Source organism: Acaromyces ingoldii, assembly GCF_003144295.1.
Source record: "Acaromyces ingoldii strain MCA 4198 unplaced genomic scaffold FA10scaffold_7, whole genome shotgun sequence".
Lineage (NCBI taxonomy): Eukaryota > Fungi > Basidiomycota > Exobasidiomycetes > Exobasidiales > Cryptobasidiaceae > Acaromyces > Acaromyces ingoldii.
Window position 1 is genome coordinate 250,611 of NW_020290253.1, and position 17,595 is coordinate 268,205.

Below are 17,595 nucleotides of genomic sequence, written 5' to 3' on the forward strand. Positions count from 1 at the left end.
TGGACAAGACGCAAGTAGACTCAAGCGTTACATTGACCGTTACCTCTAATTAGGAGAGGATGGCGTAGCCCATGCCAATCTAGATCGCAATATTTTGTACGCTTACGTATGCCGAGGGAGCGCGGACGCAAAGATTTTTATTTTAAATAAAAAGCGCAAGGCCCGAGAACGGCTGCAAAGGGCCCGAAGGAGGAGGAGGATGCAGGACGAGGCTCGTGCGAGTTACACGGCATGGCAGATCCTCGTCCGCTTTTGTCTTTGCAAGCAATCCTATCAATTCCGCTTCGCCTTGAACACTTTCGCTTCGCTGCTCACAACATCCGCCAAAAACAGTCTGCTATGGAAGCAAGTCCAGAGAGGGAGGGCAATGTAGAGATGCGTGGCTACAGCTCGAACGACGCGTCGTCTGAGGCACTCAAGCGCCGCGAGCAGAATCGCCTGGCACAAGCACGGCAACGCCATCGCAAGGAGGTCCGCGTTCAGGAGCTCGAGGCAGAAGTGGAAGAGATGCGGACTATACTTAGGGCACAGGAGCAGGAGATCAGACGCCTTCACAGGGCATTGCGTTCGAACTCCCACAAGTCCTTCGAGACTCAAATTGCGAAAATGCAGGGCGTAGCGTTCTTCCGCGAAGGCCAGCTCGTCGGAGTAAACCTCGTCCCGATGACGACCGGACTCCACGAGGACCCGTCGACTAGCCAGTCGACATTTATGAGGCACAGACCTCATGAGTGTAACCAGATGGTCTACGCCAGACCTGTTGATGAAGCGAAACGTCCAGAAGGCTTTGACGTGCCCGCGACGTCATTTGCCGTGAGCCCAGTGCAACAGCCTACACACTCAACCAGTTTTCCATCCAAGTCGCCAAAGTCTCCATTCTCCAGCGCTGAAGGCTCGGTCGTACCTCCTCTGCAAGACAGATTATCGACAGAGGGGATACCAACAGCGAGGACAAGCACGGCATCGATGCCACATCCGCTCCCGACGGCATCGGGCCAAGAAACGCTTCCGCCAGATTTTCTGCGTGAATGGCTTCTTATGGCATCAGATCCTGCCATGATGATTCGCTCAGCATGACAACACTATACACATTCAGCCGATGGCCTCCAGAGGAGCGACCTTGCTTAAAAGAAAGGGCCCAGGAAGCCATCATGTCACAGAGCTATCCTTCATAAGTAGAAGAAGACCCCTGGCCTGACCAGTACGCTGTATCTCTCCCTTGCTTCTACCGTAAGAACGTTCAGATATGAGCCGGACAATGTCAGACAGCGCAAGAGTGTGCGCGGAGCAACAACGATCGCCATAAATGAAGCATCCCTTTCGGGGCTCCTTTTGTTCTTTCTTCATGGATAAGTCCTTGCTCCCTCCCTTGCCGAGCTTCTCACCGTGGCGGAACAATGCAGTCTGAACGACATTGTGCTCAAGCAGTCTTGGTTTGTGCCTCGCAATCGCTTGAAGCTTACAGCTTAAAGCGTAGGATAAATTGCAGCGTTTTTGTAGTCTGCTCGCCCTTTTTTAAATTAAACATGCAACGTGCAGTCAGCATTGTATGCAATATGCAGTCAGCTACAGTCAGATCTCGTATCGGGCCCTGCATCGAGCAGGATCCTGCTTCTTGGACGCAAAGTGTAGTCAGCGGGTTGTCATCACTCCAGATACCTAGCCGCAATCGGTAATCATGACAGTCAAACGATCACATAAGGTCGCTCTAGCTACCAAACCACCATCAACAAGCAACGAGAGACACCCAAAGATGGCGAAAGCAAGGGCACCGCGTAAGATACCAGCTCAGCAGGAGGCCGCTGCTGCGGTCAAAGCCGAGGCGGTGGCTGCCACCGCACTGGAAAAAGGCGAGCTGATCACGAGTGAGACCCAAGTGCAAACCGGTCAATTCAAGGAGGAGGAGCCGGGCGTCTGGGAAGGCTATGTGGAATGGGAGAAATACCCAGAGAAGAAGAAGGTCGGCCATGAGCTGATGAAGGCCACCAAATTCCCGCCGCCCCCTGGTGCGTAACAAGCGGACAAAAACTCGGAAAGAGGGGAGTCAACTGACTACTAGTGCCACCGCCAGAATTCCAGCTAGCACCTTTGCCCAAGCGCAATCCTGTGCTGTACGGTGACTTGTACAAGGACTTCCACCATGCCATCGGACTCGATACGGTGCCCGAATACAGCTGGGGCCGTGTCCTGAAGGAAAAGGCATCGACCATGACGCACGTCCTCGCATTTCCATACAACGGCGAGCCCAATCATGAGTTTCTGATGAAGGATCCCATCACACCCAACGAAGACCATTTTGTGCGCAATCACGGCGGCATCCCAAAGTGTGTTCGTCCCGATAAGTACAAGCTGCAGATCGGAGGCAAAGTCAACAAAGAAATCTCCATCTCGCTGGCCGACCTACGCGATCCACAGAAATTTCCCCAGCAGAAGCTAGCCGTCACCCTCCAGTGTTGCGGTACGCGTCGTATCGAGCAGATCGCCCTGTACCCGGGACACGGTCTCCTCGTTCCCAATGCGCCCTGGCCAGAAGGCGCAATCGGAAACGCCGTCTATACTGGAGTTCTGCTCAAAGACGTGCTCGAACGAGCCTGCGATGGAATCAATGTGGACAAAGTCAAGGCCCACGCCGAATTCATCAGCGCGGACACCTACTTCAAGTTCAACCAGGTTTACAATTATGCCGTCAGCGTGCCATACCGCTTCGTAGACAAAGACAGTGTCATGTTAGCATGGGAGATGAATGGCAAGGTGAGTTTAGCTTTGTCGAAGTCTCAGCTTGATGGCTGGCTGATGTGGATCGTACGTACAGCCTCTGCCCGAGATCCACGGCTACCCGCTGCGCATCGTCGTGCCTGGCGTTATCGGAGCCCGATCAGCCAAGTGGGTCACCCGAATCAACATCCTGGATGAGCCAAGCTGGGGCCCTGTTCAGCGCATGGAGTACTTGTACTACTGCAATACGCAGTACGGCAAGCACAATACCCTCTTCAGCAACGGATTCAGCATCGAGCGCATGCCTGTTTCCAGTGCAATCATGAAGCCCAACGACGGCAACATCATCATCCACGACGGCCAGATCAAGCTCGAGGGCTGGGCCTACTCGGGGGGCGAAAATTGGGTCGAGCGTGTCGAGTGTAGCGTCGATGGTGGCTTTACGTGGTACCCGGTGCCAGAGGAGAACCTGTCCAAAAAACATTACTACACCTGGCGCCTGTGGAAGGCGTCGATTCCCCTGGACATGGAAGGCTGGTGCGAGGTCCTCGTGCGCGCATGGGATTCATCGTGCAACACTCAGCCGATCTCGGTGCGATCTGTCTGGAACTGGGATCTCCATGTGGTAAGTTGGCTCCTCGCCATCGACAAAACGTTTTGGACCTCTGACTTATAGACCTTTCCCAGACCCAATCCTGCCACAAGATCAAAGTGTACAGCGTCAACCGGACCAAGCCTCTCACTGCGCAACGTCTGAAGGAGTACGAAGAAGCCGGCCTCGACTTTGCTTCCGAGCCAATCACGCGCCCTGTTCCATGGCCACTCGAAAGCATGGAGGACTACAAAGCTCGCTACAACAAGTATCCCCGCGAGCCCCAGGATTAAGTTACTCGCTTGTAATGTTACTGTTTGCCGCCTGTCAATGTGACCCTTCTCATTTCGACTTTATGAGAGCTCGAGTGATGACGGTGCGACAAGTGTCTCATCTGCGACAAGCAATCTTGAGTGCGCGATCAAGAGGGGTCGGCAACGGTTCGCTAAGGATACATGCCTCTTCTAGAGCCGCTTTAGCGCAAAGAGTACACTGTAACAGTACTCAGGCCAAAAGCTTCACAACTTGGTCTGTCTTTTTTTCCAGGTCCAAGCCAATGAGGATGTCCAAGAGAGCGACGAACTTTGTCCTGTCTTGACCGACAAGACTCGCGAGTCTCTTGGCCCCTGCCTCTTCATCTTTCGAGTCAGTAAGCAGGCCAAGGCGAGCGGCTACGTCCAAAGCGCGATGATCGGCAAATGGAAAGACACATTCCCAGCCTTTGTGCCTCTGCACCTGTCGTAAGAAAATATCTGCGCCCGTGGGTCCGACGCCCTTGATGTTTTGTGTGATGTTGTCCCGCACGGTGTCGACAGCCTCGCGATGTCCATTTGCGGCCTTGGCATGCTCTAGGAGTGCCGCAAGTTGGATGGCGCGATCCTCGTCATCGGTCCCTGTCAGCTTGCGTACCCCCTCGACGAGACTGCCGAGCTGTTCGGCCGTCTTCTCTTTGTGCTGCGTTCGCGCCTCCCATAACGCCTCACGTCGACCCTCGTTTCCTGCTTCGTCGAGCGCCTTGGGAGTGCCGAAGCTGTAGGGTGGGCTGAGGACCGTTCGTATCGAACGCAAGCCGAGGGTATGGCTAATGGGCTTGCTAAGGAGCACAGCGCAGAGCAGCTGCTCGAACGGTGTCAAGTCTGGAGAGCGGTAGGTTCGCAGCCCCTCATCTACCTTTCGCTTCCCGCCCTCATCATTCTCAGCCTCCTTTTTTCCCTCCCCTGTGGTCTCACGCTTGCCCGAGCTTGGCTGCGGAGCCTTCTTCACGCGCTTCTCGTCCGGCCAATCAACCTCGCCGTGGCCTTTTGGCACCTCGGGATAAGCCCAACGGGCAATCTCGTCGCTAAGCAGCCTCTCTACCTTCTTCCTGGCATCGTCCTCGTCGCTGCTGCTGGCTTTACCTGGCCTCCCCTCTGTCTTTCGAGTCTTGACTGTGGCTTTGTCTACAGACTGCGCCTGCCGTTTCTCGCCCCTTTTTGGCGCCATGATGGTCTCGGAGCAAGGTGAGAAAGGAATGGGAATGACACGGGCAAGAATTGTGCTGTTACGAAGCTGTGCTGTTACGATGTTTTGGCGATGCTGGCCTTGCATCTATCCGTAAGCAAAGGCTCTTCTTGCGTAAGCAGCCCTCGATTGTCAGCATGGCCTAAATTTAAGCTTTGCAGCAGCAATTGAGAACACTACTTCCGAGCTCCACTTTTTCCTCTTGACTTTCCCGGGACTGAGATCCGAGCAAGTGCACACACTCCCTCGACGGATGACAAGACTGCTACGCAGAAGGAGATATCTGCTGATAGTGGACCTCCCCTGGCGAAAAGGTCGGCCTGCCAACCACCTTGTTGGGCGCTGGCGTTGAGTGAAAGTTGCTCGAAACAGGGCGGTTCCTCCACTCATGAAGCATCGGGTCCGCATTGCAATGTGGATGGGCTGGCCACGGGTTTGAGGGGGAGAACTTTAAAATGCCGCGACCACGCCGCACGCCGCCTCCCCCACGTCGCGGCGCAACGGTCCTCCTCCCCTTGAACACCTGGTATTGCCAACCGTGTGATTCCGTCCGCTTGACCACAACCACCCAGCTTCCTCGTCCCTCAGACCTGCTTTCAGGATTGCTAGCACAGGCAAGGAACGTACGCTACTATGCAGATCAAGGGCCACACTTTCCTCGTCACGGGTGGCCTCGGCGGCCTGGGAAGCGACTGCTCGCGAATGCTCTGCGAGCTGGGGGCAAATGTGGCTGTGGCGGACGTGGCGCCTGGTGACCAAGGTCGTGCCAAGCTTCAGGAGCAATTCAAGGATACGAAGGACGCGAATGTAGACTACTACACTCTCGATGTGACCGATGAAGCCCAAGCACAGGCCGTCGTCGAGGCCATCATCAAGCGTTTCGGCTCCATCCACGGTCTCGTGCACTGCGCTGGCGTCGCGTTGAGGGTAAGTGAAGTTCAACCAAAGGACCTTTTCGGTTCGCTCTGGGACCTTTCACGAGCAGGGTGGCTGACACGATTGAGCATTGCCGGCCGAAGCGTCAATGGACGACGAAGTTAAGCGACGGCGTGGCCGCCTTTCGAAAGACGCTCGACATCAATGTCACCGGCACCTATATCATGGGCGCTGCGGTGGCCGACGCCATCAACGCGCGAGCACCTGAAGAACGGGCAAATGCGGGCAGCTTGTGGAGCACAAAGGAAGAGCGAGGCGTCATCATCAACTTCTCCAGCGTTGCTGGACACGAGCCCACGGCTAGAGTCGTCGGCTACGGACCCAGCAAGACGGCCGTGCTTGGCCTGACGAGGAGCTTTGCCGACTTTCTGGCGCCCAGTGGCATCCGGGTCAACAGCGTCAGCCCCGGTCTGATTGCCACTCCCATCCTTGGTACACACGCCGGTTGGTACCAGAAGGACCTTGAAGCCAACGGTGGCTTTCCAAAAGCGCCCGCTCAGCCGGTAAGAGGAACGCAAAGCGCTTAGCCCTTCTCTACCTCTCCCATTTGCTGACGTCACCGATACCATTTTCCTTGCCAGAAACACATTTCCATGGCTGTCCAGCAGCTGATCGAGAACGAATTTATCAATGGCGAAGACGTCAAGATTACGGGCGGCTGGAGGCTCGTCTCGACAGTCTTTCCCGGTCAAGAAGACCCGAGAGCGTCGGCGCCCGGAATTGAGTGAGGAGAGGCTTGCCTAGCCTTCTTCTCCTGGCCACCGATGGGCATCTTCTGCTTGCCTTCCCACCGCGGCTACCTTTTCTCCTTCTCTTCTTCAGGGCTTCCCTCTTATGCACATAACAAGAGCTTCTCTCCCCGCGAACAAGCTGCCTCGTGATCACCACTTTGTCCTGATTGCGAGCACGCTTGCCGATGACGCATGCACGTACGTTCCGACGCTTGCCTTGTTGGGCATAGCGTGTAATTGCCATTCAATTCTTCCGAGGCATCTATTTGAACCATAGCAGCGCTTGCGGTGCTCATGACCGAGATATACGCTACGGCAGCTAGTATATCTTGCTTGAAGAATCAACTAGCTTCGGTGCCCATGCACAGCGATAGCGAGATGATGAGCTCCGCGCACGACCTCGATAGGTATCCCATCTCGTGCGGAGTAGCGCGATGCAATGTATTGTCAAGTACTGTTTTGCACTGTACTGTACAGTGCTTCTATACTATATTGTGATAAAACTTCCATTCTTGATCGCAGAGAAAGGTAACTCGGCCGTTGCTCCGTTGTGGTCTCCGGATTGCAGTCTCCATTCGGTTCTTACCTATGGGAGCATGATGAGCCCCCGATGGACCATAGTGCACTATGCAGTGTTCCCACTCCAGCCCATCGCTTTGCATATGCGTGAGGCTCCTGCTCGAACACCTCACGCGACCCTGGCAAACGTCCGCTGCTAGACCGCGTGCAAATTTTCAATGATATGGACCTCAAACTTGTTCCTGTGGTACGACAGGTGGACACGGGCTTGAAGCCGACGTGACCATCACCCCCCTCTACTTCATTGCAGCAAGAGGTGCAAGCTAAGGTGCTAAGGTCAGCGCAGTAATGGCACTTAGGCCGCGGTCCTTCTTCCAGCCTTCAAAATCAAACTCCGTCCATGCGTGATGGAAGAAGCGGGGATGGTTTGCCCTATTTTCTTCCTATTTTCTTTTCTTTTCTTTCCTTCTCTTCTCCTTCCCTTAGCCTCTTCTAACAAGCCACCCCATTTTTTTGGGCTCTACTTTTAGCATGGAGTCACGGGAAAAACTTTTTGAGGTCGACAGTGGATGTCCAACCGTCACAAAGCAAAACGGGCGACTGTGAGAATGTGCGCGCTTCATTTTCCGAGACATGTTGCGTCAGCTAAAGTGTCGAAGCGAATTGCAGTGCACTGATACTTTACTGAATGCACCACAAACTATCATGGGAAGCGAAAGCACGAGCGCCGATTGAGAGATGATTTGATAACCCTTGATCAATCTCGATAAAGAAAGAATATGCAGGCTGACAAGCGAGTCACTAGATCGTGCGGGCCGTCTTACAGTAGACCTCATCCTCATCCACTTTACCGGATGCAAATGCAGGGCAACGGAAAGGTCGGTTGCCTATGCAAATTTGGGCTAGAGGCTGAATGAAAAGAAGAAAGAGAAAAAGGGGCGAAAATAGCGAGCTAGAGGAACCTGGGAACGACGGAGCCGTTGAAATCAAGACTTTTTTGGCTACTCTCTAGCATAAATTAATTATTCTGGCAGTCTGGCTTAGCGTTGAGCCGATTCCCACCACTGCTCTGTTTCGCTCCCTCCGAGGGTCCCTGCCTCCGGTTTTCTTCTTGTGTGATCGCACGGAAGAAGCATCTTTTAACGACTATCGTCATGCAACGCTAAATGCACATTTGCATACTCTGCATCAGCACAACGGACGTCGTGGCATACGCGAGCACAACCTCCTACCTGCTATCTCGATTACTTCTGGTCTCTCCCACGATTTTGCCAAATGAGCCCAAGGTCTCACTCCACGGAAAATTTGTGAGAGAGACAATAATAAATTGTTTTTCGCTCGCCGTGCCAGTTGAAAGGCATCTTCGCAAATGGAAGAGCGTCCTTGGTATCCTTCCTTACCCGATTTGCCGGATCCTCGGACTCTGAGGCAGACATATATCCCAGCGGAAGCTGAATATCAGCCCCTTTCCCCACCACCACTCGTTCACTTCTCGGTCTCTAGCCCTCGTTCGTCTTCAGGAATGGCGTCCCAGCTTCCACAGTTGCCCACGCCGGGCCCCGGCTTCGGGTCAGTGGTACTTCACCATATTCCCGATTCCATTGCGCCAAGTTTCATGGCCGCAATGCTTGTCTACGCCTTTTGCTTGGGCATGGTCACGCTCGAGATCGTTGGCAACATCAGTTACGATTGGTTTCTCGCCCGCAGGGCGGGCTGGACCAATCCCATCAAGTTGAGCAACCGGTTGGCCTACTTTTTGGCTCGTTTCGGCTCCTGGACTTTCCTCTTTCTCACCCTCCTCTACATGACGCTGCCCAATCTGCATTGCTCGAGCTTCGCCATCTCGCTCAACTGCATGTGGCTCTGCCCCCTCATCATGGTTGACTACATCTTCCTCCAGCGCACCTTGGCCTTGTACTCATGGGCAACGACCCCCACTGTCCTTCTTTTCATCCTCTACATTGCCGAGGTTGGCCTCGGCATCGGGAACGTCGTCTGGTTTGGGGTCGGGTACCAGCTGCCAGAGTCAAATTTCTGCGCCTACCTCACCGAGACGAACAAGCAGCCTCACTCGTCAATCTTTATCGCCTATTACGCCGTCGTCATTTTCACCGACACAATCATCCTTTGCATGACGCTCCACCGTCTCACCGCAGGTGGGCTGTCCGGCGTGCCGCGAGCCGTGTGGGACAAGGTGCAGTCAATTCGACACGGCAAGGATTCCCTTTTCGACGAAAATATCTCGAGCCTTCTCATTACCCAGGGAATCCACTACTACCTCCTCCTCGAGCTTGCTAGGATCGTCTTTCTCATCGTCTACTACTCCGTCGCTGGCACTACATCCTACCAGGTCCTTGTTCTTGCCGTCTTGGCCGCCATCGCCCCGCTTCTCGCCGGACGATTGTTCCGCAAGACGAGCGAGGTAGCCCAGCGCGTTGCCCGTAGCCAGTCTTCGGGCGAGCGAGGAGGCGGCGGACCGTCGAACCCACTCGTGACGACGACCACGACGACCTTTTCCAACCGTCGATCGATGGGAGGAGCCAACCCCCGGTACGTGAGCAACGAATCGCCGTTTTCGGTCAATGCGACCGCACCTACCAACGCTGGCATCGGCATCCTGCCCACGACGCAAATGGACGCCAACCAGGCCGTGGCAATGTGGCGCGGCAACTCCGGCGGCGTCGCTGAAGACGACGAGGATGAAAAGTCTCGCAACCATGGCAACTTCCCAAGGTACCGGACCTGGAAGACGTCTGGCTCGCAGCCCTCGACGCCTGCGTTTGACATGGTCAACTACCCGCCCCACTCTCCCTCAACGACGCTCAACGCGGACACGCCGCGCATTGAAAAGGTCATGCAGAGCCCTCGCACGTTTGGACGCAGTGACTCGCTCGACGAACGCGAGGGCGTCACGTCCTACCTCGACGCAGCGTCGGCGACTTCCTCTTCCGGGCCTAATTCGCTGCCACCCTCGCCCGGAGTGCCTCAGCAGGCCAGCTCGCAGTACCCTCCGTCGCCGCCAGCGGCAGCATCTGCGCAAGATGGCCGGAGGCGCGTCGAATGGGCATGGCCAGGAAGGGGCGCAAACCCGGCGGTCGATGAGGAGAGCGATATCAATGGGCCCCACACCGTCTTCTAAGCCTGCCTTCATACCACCAGAGTCTACTACTGTCCTTACTCTGATCTCTTCTCTCTCCATATCCGCCTCCTAACTCTTGTTGTAACATTATTTTGAAAAGGAAGGATTCTGGCCGTTTTTCAATGAAAAGAATCGAGCGTCCGCATACTCTTTACTACAAATACATCGGATGAAAGAGCCCTTATGTCTCCTCCGCCTTCACGACGGCACTGCTTTGCAGACCGGCCAAGATAGCCTTGCGAACCCGGACATCCTCGCCAAGTCTCTGGTTCCAAAAAGCGCCCGCCTTCGTCTCCACTTGTTCCCGCTCGGCTTCTGGATCTTGTGAAGGAGGAGCAAGGGCGGGGCCGAGAGTGTACAGCGCTCTTCGTACCTCTTCCACGATGACTTCAATTATCTCGTCGTCTTCCTCCTTTGCGTCTCCCGCGTCCTTGACCCGATGAGAGAGCCAATCTCCAAGGCGCTTGAGCATGTTCGAGTCTTCTTCTCCGTCGCCTCCTAGCTCGTCGTTGACAAGCAGTGCCCGTACGGTGCCCTTGCCCATCTTTGCGAGGCCGATGACAGCGCCCAACTTTGTCCCCATGCTTGCTTGCGGCCCTCTCTTCTCCCTTGCACCACCCTCCTCATCTTCATCGTCTTCGCCATCCCCCTCATCTGCTCCCTCGTCGCCGTGCCCACTTTCCGCCGTGTCCGGCTTCTTTCCTGGTGACCTCGATTTTCTTCCATTGTGGGCGTGTGTGCCTGCGTCGAGAGCCTCGAGGAGCGTGCGAGCCACCCGTGGTCGCAGTGTTGGGTATGATAGTGTAAAAGTTTCGATGATGAAAGCCAAGAGATGGCCGGCCTGGGTCCGCAGCCGGTGCACCGTCGTAGCCGCCGATGAGCCGCCAAGGGTCGAGGTGAGGAGAATGGAGAGAACAGAAGGCAGAAGCTGGTTGAGGTATGGCTCGATGCCCAGGTAGGGGTTTGAGACAATTGCGTTGATGGTGACAAGCATCAAGCTGAGCATCTCTTCGTCGCGCAGCCCGCTTGCCACCCTCTCTCCGACCCACTGCATTAGGTAGGGAACGAGCTGGTGAAGGCCCGGGTCACCTCGGAGAGAAGCCAGAGCAGCGTCTCGTACCGTGTTGCCAGACGTCTGCTCGTCCTGCTCTCCTCTTTCGTTTCGCTTCTCTTCCTCGTCCTCTCCGTTGGCCATAGTGACGTCACCTTCCTCTCCTCCCTCGCCCCTACTCGTCGACGTCGATGTATGCGGGTCGACGTCAGCCTCCTTGGGCGGCGCAAGGATGGCCTCGGTGAGTCTCTCAAAGTACAGCTGCAGCTCCCTTGAGAGGACATGTTTGATGAGGGGCTTGGCCATCGCCTGGTTCGGACCTGTCGCCAGGACAGCAGAGGCTCCTCCTGGCGGGAGCGTAGATGCTCTGCCGTTGGCCGCCGTTGGCCCATTATTGGTCGTCGCTGCAGTTCCCAACGCTGCATTTCTGTCGATTCCCAAGGCCTTGAAATTTGGATTCTGTGGTATGGCTGGCTGAACTCCCTCGATGGCTAGCCAGTGGGCTGCCCATCCTACAGCGGGCCTCACGCTGATCTTTGGACCTGACTGAAGGACCTTGTCGAGATCGATTTCCTCATCCGCAAGGATGTGAAGCGGGCCCGCCGAAGGCGTCTGGATACGTCGAAAGCTGGATCCTACAGGCGATGGATAGCCCGCTTGAGGTGTCGAGTGGCCCTGGGTGGTTGGATGGAAGCCAAAGATGGGCTGTCCGTTTGTGTCTCGTAGGTGAGCGAGGCACATCTCACAAACGGATCAGCAAAGACAAGCGCACCTCTATGTTTCTAGCACGGAGCGCTCGATCGATGTCCGCCGTTCTGATCTGGGACCGCTTGGCATGACGCATGAGCTTGCCCGCATCTTGCACCACTTGTCGAACACGGTATTCGACGTCGGCGGCCAAAGCCTGGGCTACGCTGTCCTTGAGCGGTGGCAGCCCCAGCGAGTCGGCAACATCCTGCACAGAGTCGGTCGGGTAGATGCTGTACCCGTTTGACCTCGAAGAAGACCCCGAGGCTTCCGACCGCGGAGGCATGGCTAGGATGCTTGAAGGGATGGGGGTAAAGGTGTTGTCGTCGAGGAGACGAGAAGATGGACTCGGGTTTCCTTGGTCACGTGCCGACGCGTGGGTGTGAGCATTTTGCTATCGCGGTCAGTGCGCTCTTGGCAACCAACCAACGTCAGGGCAACCATGGCGAGGCGAAACACTCCGCCGATGCCCCAGCCGGCCAGCCCAAGTGCTGCGTCCAACGACATCAACTATCTTTCCGCACAGGTGCAGCAGCTCTTGGCCCTCGTCCTGCCTGCGCCCGTCGTTACGATTCTGGCCTCGATCTCTGATCTCATCTACCGCTTGACGCTGGGCAAGTCCAACGATCCGCCAAGCTACACGTCTACTTTGGTGCCTCCCGCGATTCTGCTCCTGGTTACCTACCTGTCATTCATGATCCTCTACCGATCCATCAAGTCGATGTTCAGCATCTTCATCTTTTCGCTCAAGTGGGCCGTCGTCCTCGGCGTGTTGATCCTCCTCGTGGCCTATCATCTCGGTGAGGGAGATGTCCAGAAGGGTGCAAGAGTAGCTGCTGGTCGGACAGGCGTCGACTTGAGCGGTGGTGCGCCCAACAGCTGGACTGATGTCCTCAAAAATTGTGAGTTGATGGTCGGAAGCACCACATCCATCCCCTTTCCACTCCCTCATGCCGCAGAACTGCCGCGGCAACGTCTGGCTCCCGAGGCTTGGTACTGAATGGGTCTTCACCTCTCTTCTTTGGCCATCTTTTTCGCTTTAGCTTTTCCTTTATTCTAACGCTTCAGCTCCCCCTCTTCTTGCCTGCTTCTTCTTCGACAACGACAACAAAACCGACTTAAAACAAAAACAGACCCGATTGCGCAGCGACTTGCACCAACTCTCCTGCAGAATCCCGCCGCCGCGGCTCCGATCGTGGGACAGACATTCAACACCCTTTGGCAGGCTCTCCAGAACCCTTCAAATGCTGCCGGCGCCTCTGGCTCCGCGGCTTCTGCCGGTGGGCGACATGGACCGTTGCGCGAGTACCGGGACGTTCGGCCTTCAAGACGAGGAAGTGACGAAAACTCAGCAGGCGGCTGGTTCGGAAACAGCCGTGCGGCCTCAGGCGGGCCTGCTGCACAGAGGAAGAGCGGCTACGCCAATGTCAACGCTGACGCCGATTCCATCTTCAACTCTGCCTTTTCGCCTTCGCCAAATTCCAACACCAGGAGAGCAAGTGGCAGCAGTCAGCAGCAGCCCAGATACAACGACAGGAGTTTTAGTGGAAGCTCAAAAGGGCCCGTCACCGACGAGAGCGGCGCAGGTGTTGTCAACAAACTGGCTCGGTGGATGGGAGCCGACCTGGGAGCGTCCTCATCGCCGCCACCCTCTTCTAAGCAGAGCCGTCGCTGAACCTCTTCTTCTTTTTTCTTCTTGGACTCAGCATTTTTGATCCCCTATCATCCTATCGAGCTTTTCTTCATTGGTTTCACGCCTTGTAGATGGCACAAATTGTTCATCCTGTGTAGCATTAGCCTCTAGTCGATTAGTTCCCCTCAGCATGACATTGCGTACAAGCCCGTTGCCGCCCCCCTCTCGTTGCTTCATTGCTTTTCTAGCGCCGCAAGCGCTGCGCTTCTCCCGGCTTTCCGCCCAAAGACGGTTCCGCTCGTCAGGCCAGATCCACCAGGGTAATTGTGGTAGAAGAGCCCTCCGGTGCACTCGCCCGCGGCATACAGGCCCTCTATGCTCGCTCCCTCATCTTTGGCGGAGAGAACAGAAGCCGTCATGGGGTCGATACTGAGTCCACCAAAGGTAAACGTGATGCCGCACGTCGTTTCAACGGCCAGGAAGGGGCCCTTGTTGATTTGTTCTGGACGGTGTAAAAAAAAAAAAAAAAAAAAAAAGCAAGTGAGCGACATGAGATGAAAAGAAGCAAAGAGGAAGGGAAGCCGACTCACGAGCCCAATTGCTCTTGGGTATGGGCAGCTCCGCTGTCCCTCTGCCGTCCCTGACGCTTGGATCAAACTTCCTGTCGCCATTGTCCCTCTCGAAGCTGCGCACTGCAGCATTGAAGTTGTGAATTTCTTCCAGAAATGCTGCTTCAGCCTCTGCATCTTGCAATTTGAGCCGCTTAGCCAGCTCCTCGAGCGTATCCGCCTCTATGGGCCGCTTGACGATGCCGGACGCATACTCTTCGCGGCGGAGGAGCGGAATCGTCTTTGAGTCGTAGATCTGGATTCCAATGCTCCTGGGCTGATCGAGGATGGCTTTGCCGATCTTTGCGTACGTGTAGTTTCGCATGCTGTTGTTGATGTTTTTGTAAGCTTCAGCCAACACAACAGCAGCAGCAGCAGCAGACCGGACTCACTCTTCGCCCTCGTCGACGAAGCGGCGGCCTTGGCGGTTGACAATGATGCCCAATGGATAGCCCGACTTTGTGAATTGGTTCGTCAGATTGGCATCACCGATGTCTGCATCCGTCAGGGCGTCCCAGCATGTGGCATGGCACCCGCCGAAGCTTGCTTCTCCCGACAGCTTGGCCCGTACTGGCTCCACGAGGGAGAGAAAGTCGCCCGTGTTGTGCGGTGTGCCCCGAACGTGAGCCGCCAACCAGGAGGGCCCGAGGTGACGCGCGCGCTTGTCACGGTCGCTCTCGAAGCCGCCACAGGCGAGGACGACACCGCCCGTGGCCTCTATCCAGCCTCGACGGCCGTCTGCCAGGCAGACATCGACGCCCTCGACGGCTGTTCCATCAAAGCGTGTGACCAGCCCCGTGACATGGACATTGTATAGCACCCGGATGCCGTTTCTTCGCACAGAGGCATGCTGCTGCTCCACCAGGCCTTTACCGCCGCCCTGCGTCGAAAGGACTGGCATGGTCTAGATTGAGCTCGAATGGGATCTTGTTTCCACCGCAGGCACTTACAGAGACCGCCCCAGAAGCGAAACTTTCCCTCGACGCTGTACGCCTGCCTCTCGTAGCTCAGTCGGAACCGAACGCCGTGCCTCTGGCTCAACCACCTGACGGCATCCCAGCTGCCCTCGACAAGGGCCGTCGTCAAGCCCTCGTCGCACTCTCCTTTCGTCACCCGCTCCATGTCTGCTCTAAAGTCGCCTGCCCCGTACTCGGGCACGTCGATCGAGTCTCTGCCCACGACGAGCGGCTCGCGATCCGACTCGGGCTGGACAGACTCGGCGACGTTGTGCACCGGGATGGAGAGGAGGCTGTCGAGTGCAGGTGAAGGGATCGCGCACCGATAGGCACCCGCCGTGTAGAAGGTGTTGCCGCCCTTCTGTTCTTCCGGAGCCTTTTCCAGCATCAGTACGCCGCCGCCGCCGCCGCCGCCAGAGTGGGAGGAAGAGGCAGAGGAAAGCGTCTCGGCGGCCGAGAGCGCAGCGCTGCAGGCTGCATTTCCGCTGCCCAACACGACAACGGCCACTTTGTCGAGGGGCGCCTCTCCGTGCGGCATAGCGCTCGGAAGTGGAGAGAGGGAACCTTATTTTTGGAGGCGCTTCAGGGTGCTCCTAAGCTTACATTTGTCGGGCTGAGTGAGCACACGGCCTGGCGAATAGTGGCTTCCGACTCTGGGAGTCTGACTGGCATTGGTAGGTTATGAGACCACCTACCTTTACTTCGTCACTTGTCGAGGCTGGCTTAGGACTCGACACCTGGACTCGGGCTCCCCCACGTCGACACGTCGCCCAGGACTTTTGTTTTAGTCGCATGCACACAAAGCAAAGCGGCAGAAAAGCATCATCAGCTTCATCATTGTCCCAAGCTAGCCAGCAGCTGAGCAGCAATTGACAGCTTCTATCAAGCCCTTGGCCATTGCTCTCAATCGCAGAAGGGTCAGCGTAGGCTTGATGGAGGAGTGGGGGAAGAAAGCCGACCGACAGGGTCCACGCCAGACGCGCAACACTCAGTGTCTCACTAACCCTACACGTGGAGATTCACCCTTGATGACTGACTGACTGACTGGGTCGGTCCCTCAGCCACTACCAGTACTCATCGAGAAAAAAATAGTTGGTCTTGAATTTTAAATTTCAGAAACAGGACAAAGAAAAAAAACCTCTCTAGTGGACTTGTCCGGACTCCCGTCATCGATCACCATCTTGAATCGAGAGGCGTTCGAGGGCTGGCAGAGCCCTTGCGTCGAAGTCTCACCAAGAAGTATTTTCCTCAGCACTCTCCATCACCAGCGCTATCGACTTTGAGAAGAGGGTGCACAGCTTCGAAGTCAGAAGAGGCAAAGCTAGAGGATGGATCTGACAAACCTACGCGATAGCCTCGACTCGTCGTCTCGCGAGCGCCATCCTGCGTCCGCGTCGGCAAAGAGGGGCGAGGTCGCCCTGACGCGCGACTTCAAGGGTAAGTTCAGACCGTGACAAGCGACGAGGCAATGTATTGACCCTGTGAGCACCATCAGCGGCGGCGCTGCAATTGACTACGCTCTACCGCACCTCGCTATCCGTCTCGAAACGATCGTATGCGGCGGGCTACGCGCAGAGCCTGGCCGATATCCTCGATGTCGTCTCTCTGAGGCTGCAGCAGCCTCCTGGCTCGTTCCCAGGCGCTGCGAGGCGCTCGTCGCCTTCGACATCATCGTCTTCTTCGTCGATGCCCGTGGAAGGCAACGCAGCAGACGTCGACCGCGAGGAGCTCAGGTGGCTTGTCCGCTACCTTCGCGCGCGCATCGACGCCATCCGGGCCGAGAGCGAGGATGAAGAGGAGGAGGGTGCGAGAGGGAGGACCACTACAGCGGGCGGCGAGGAGGAAGAGGAAATGACAGGGACGTTTGAGACGATGCCTGCAGCAACAGCCAGAGCAGCAGCGGCAGCAGCAGCATCAGCAGGCGCAGCAGCATCTTCGACGACAGCAGCTGCTGCGCAAAGCCGGAGCGCGGCACCGCCCAGGACATCCGAGAAGCGGAAGAATGAAGCTTCGTCATCGTCTGCGCTGCTGTCGTCTGAATCGATAGAATCGGCATTCACCTTCGCGGTGCCCACGCCGCATCTTCCGCCGACGCCTCGAAAGACTCGGACAAAGACGCAGACGTCGTCGGAGAGCGGCGCTTCTATCGACTCCTCGTCCGCGACAAGGCAGGCCAAGCGAAGAAAGGGCCTCGTCACGGCCGTCGAGGTTCCGAGTCCTTCCTCTGCCTCACCAGCAGCGACGACAAACAGTGGGCAAGCGATGGTGATGCAGGGAGATAGCGGCAACAGCAACCAAGGCAGGAGGCATCACCATCATCAATGACGATTTCTGAAACGCCCTTTTCTCTCACTCAGCGCTTTCGCTTGGCTCTCCTTTCATAGTCACGCCTGTATTTCATTATCATCACCAATGATTACCTCACCATCAGTCAAATATCATCATCATCATCAAAGCTTCACTCTAGA

At 56.2% G+C, this 17,595-nt stretch overlaps 10 protein-coding genes across 10 annotated transcripts; 6 read left to right on the forward strand and 4 right to left on the reverse strand.

Moving 5' to 3' along the window:
• The first annotated feature begins 269 nt into the window (after positions 1-269).
• On the forward strand, positions 270-1,257 carry FA10DRAFT_269334 (hypothetical protein). Its single transcript, XM_025522708.1, has one exon. It carries the CDS (start codon positions 376-378, stop codon positions 1,075-1,077), a length of 702 nt encoding a protein of 233 aa, XP_025374577.1. The 5' UTR covers positions 270-375; the 3' UTR covers positions 1,078-1,257.
• Positions 1,258-1,603: 346 nt separating this feature from the next.
• On the forward strand, positions 1,604-3,600 carry FA10DRAFT_269335 (molybdopterin binding oxidoreductase; the record flags this gene model as incomplete). Its single annotated transcript, XM_025522709.1, has 4 exons — positions 1,604-2,006; positions 2,072-2,751; positions 2,813-3,340; positions 3,403-3,600. Exons 1-4 carry the CDS (start codon positions 1,754-1,756, stop codon positions 3,598-3,600), a joined length of 1,659 nt encoding a protein of 552 aa, XP_025374578.1. The 5' UTR covers positions 1,604-1,753.
• Positions 3,601-3,823: 223 nt separating this feature from the next.
• Positions 3,824-4,627, reverse strand: FA10DRAFT_215291 (hypothetical protein; the record flags this gene model as incomplete). Its single annotated transcript, XM_025518486.1, has 1 exon — positions 3,824-4,627. A coding segment is annotated over one exon (804 nt), but the record flags the coding sequence as incomplete, so codon positions are not given.
• Positions 4,628-5,167: 540 nt separating this feature from the next.
• FA10DRAFT_183950 (NAD(P)-binding protein) lies at positions 5,168-6,747 on the forward strand. Its single transcript, XM_025518330.1, has 3 exons — positions 5,168-5,734; positions 5,827-6,246; positions 6,325-6,747. The coding sequence occupies exons 1-3, from the start codon at positions 5,441-5,443 to the stop codon at positions 6,469-6,471; spliced, it is 861 nt and encodes a 286-aa protein (XP_025374580.1). The 5' UTR covers positions 5,168-5,440; the 3' UTR covers positions 6,472-6,747.
• Positions 6,748-7,516: 769 nt separating this feature from the next.
• Positions 7,517-7,984, reverse strand: FA10DRAFT_269338 (hypothetical protein). Its single transcript, XM_025522710.1, has 2 exons — positions 7,663-7,984; positions 7,517-7,603 (listed from the first exon to the last, which is right to left on the reverse strand). The coding sequence occupies exons 1-2, from the start codon at positions 7,827-7,829 to the stop codon at positions 7,531-7,533; spliced, it is 240 nt and encodes a 79-aa protein (XP_025374581.1). The 5' UTR covers positions 7,830-7,984; the 3' UTR covers positions 7,517-7,530.
• Positions 7,985-8,483: 499 nt separating this feature from the next.
• Positions 8,484-10,303, forward strand: FA10DRAFT_269339 (hypothetical protein). The gene has a single exon (XM_025522711.1). The coding sequence runs from the start codon at positions 8,516-8,518 to the stop codon at positions 10,130-10,132; it is 1,617 nt and encodes a 538-aa protein (XP_025374582.1). The 5' UTR covers positions 8,484-8,515; the 3' UTR covers positions 10,133-10,303.
• On the reverse strand, positions 10,184-12,240 carry FA10DRAFT_269340 (TAF-domain-containing protein). Its single transcript, XM_025522712.1, has 2 exons — positions 11,956-12,240; positions 10,184-11,888 (listed from the first exon to the last, which is right to left on the reverse strand). Exons 1-2 carry the CDS (start codon positions 12,214-12,216, stop codon positions 10,314-10,316), a joined length of 1,836 nt encoding a protein of 611 aa, XP_025374583.1. The 5' UTR covers positions 12,217-12,240; the 3' UTR covers positions 10,184-10,313.
• Positions 12,241-12,357: 117 nt separating this feature from the next.
• FA10DRAFT_269341 (hypothetical protein) lies at positions 12,358-13,772 on the forward strand. The gene is made up of 2 exons (XM_025522713.1): positions 12,358-12,832; positions 13,064-13,772. Exons 1-2 carry the CDS (start codon positions 12,373-12,375, stop codon positions 13,603-13,605), a joined length of 1,002 nt encoding a protein of 333 aa, XP_025374584.1. The 5' UTR covers positions 12,358-12,372; the 3' UTR covers positions 13,606-13,772.
• Positions 13,711-15,626, reverse strand: FA10DRAFT_245153 (FAD/NAD(P)-binding domain-containing protein). The gene is made up of 5 exons (XM_025519369.1): positions 15,354-15,626; positions 15,122-15,320; positions 14,564-15,065; positions 14,154-14,497; positions 13,711-14,065 (listed from the first exon to the last, which is right to left on the reverse strand). Exons 1-5 carry the CDS (start codon positions 15,513-15,515, stop codon positions 13,797-13,799), a joined length of 1,476 nt encoding a protein of 491 aa, XP_025374585.1. The 5' UTR covers positions 15,516-15,626; the 3' UTR covers positions 13,711-13,796.
• Positions 15,627-16,282: 656 nt separating this feature from the next.
• Positions 16,283-17,583, forward strand: FA10DRAFT_269344 (hypothetical protein). The gene is made up of 2 exons (XM_025522714.1): positions 16,283-16,564; positions 16,623-17,583. The coding sequence occupies exons 1-2, from the start codon at positions 16,456-16,458 to the stop codon at positions 17,450-17,452; spliced, it is 939 nt and encodes a 312-aa protein (XP_025374586.1). The 5' UTR covers positions 16,283-16,455; the 3' UTR covers positions 17,453-17,583.
• Positions 17,584-17,595: the final 12 nt, after the last annotated feature.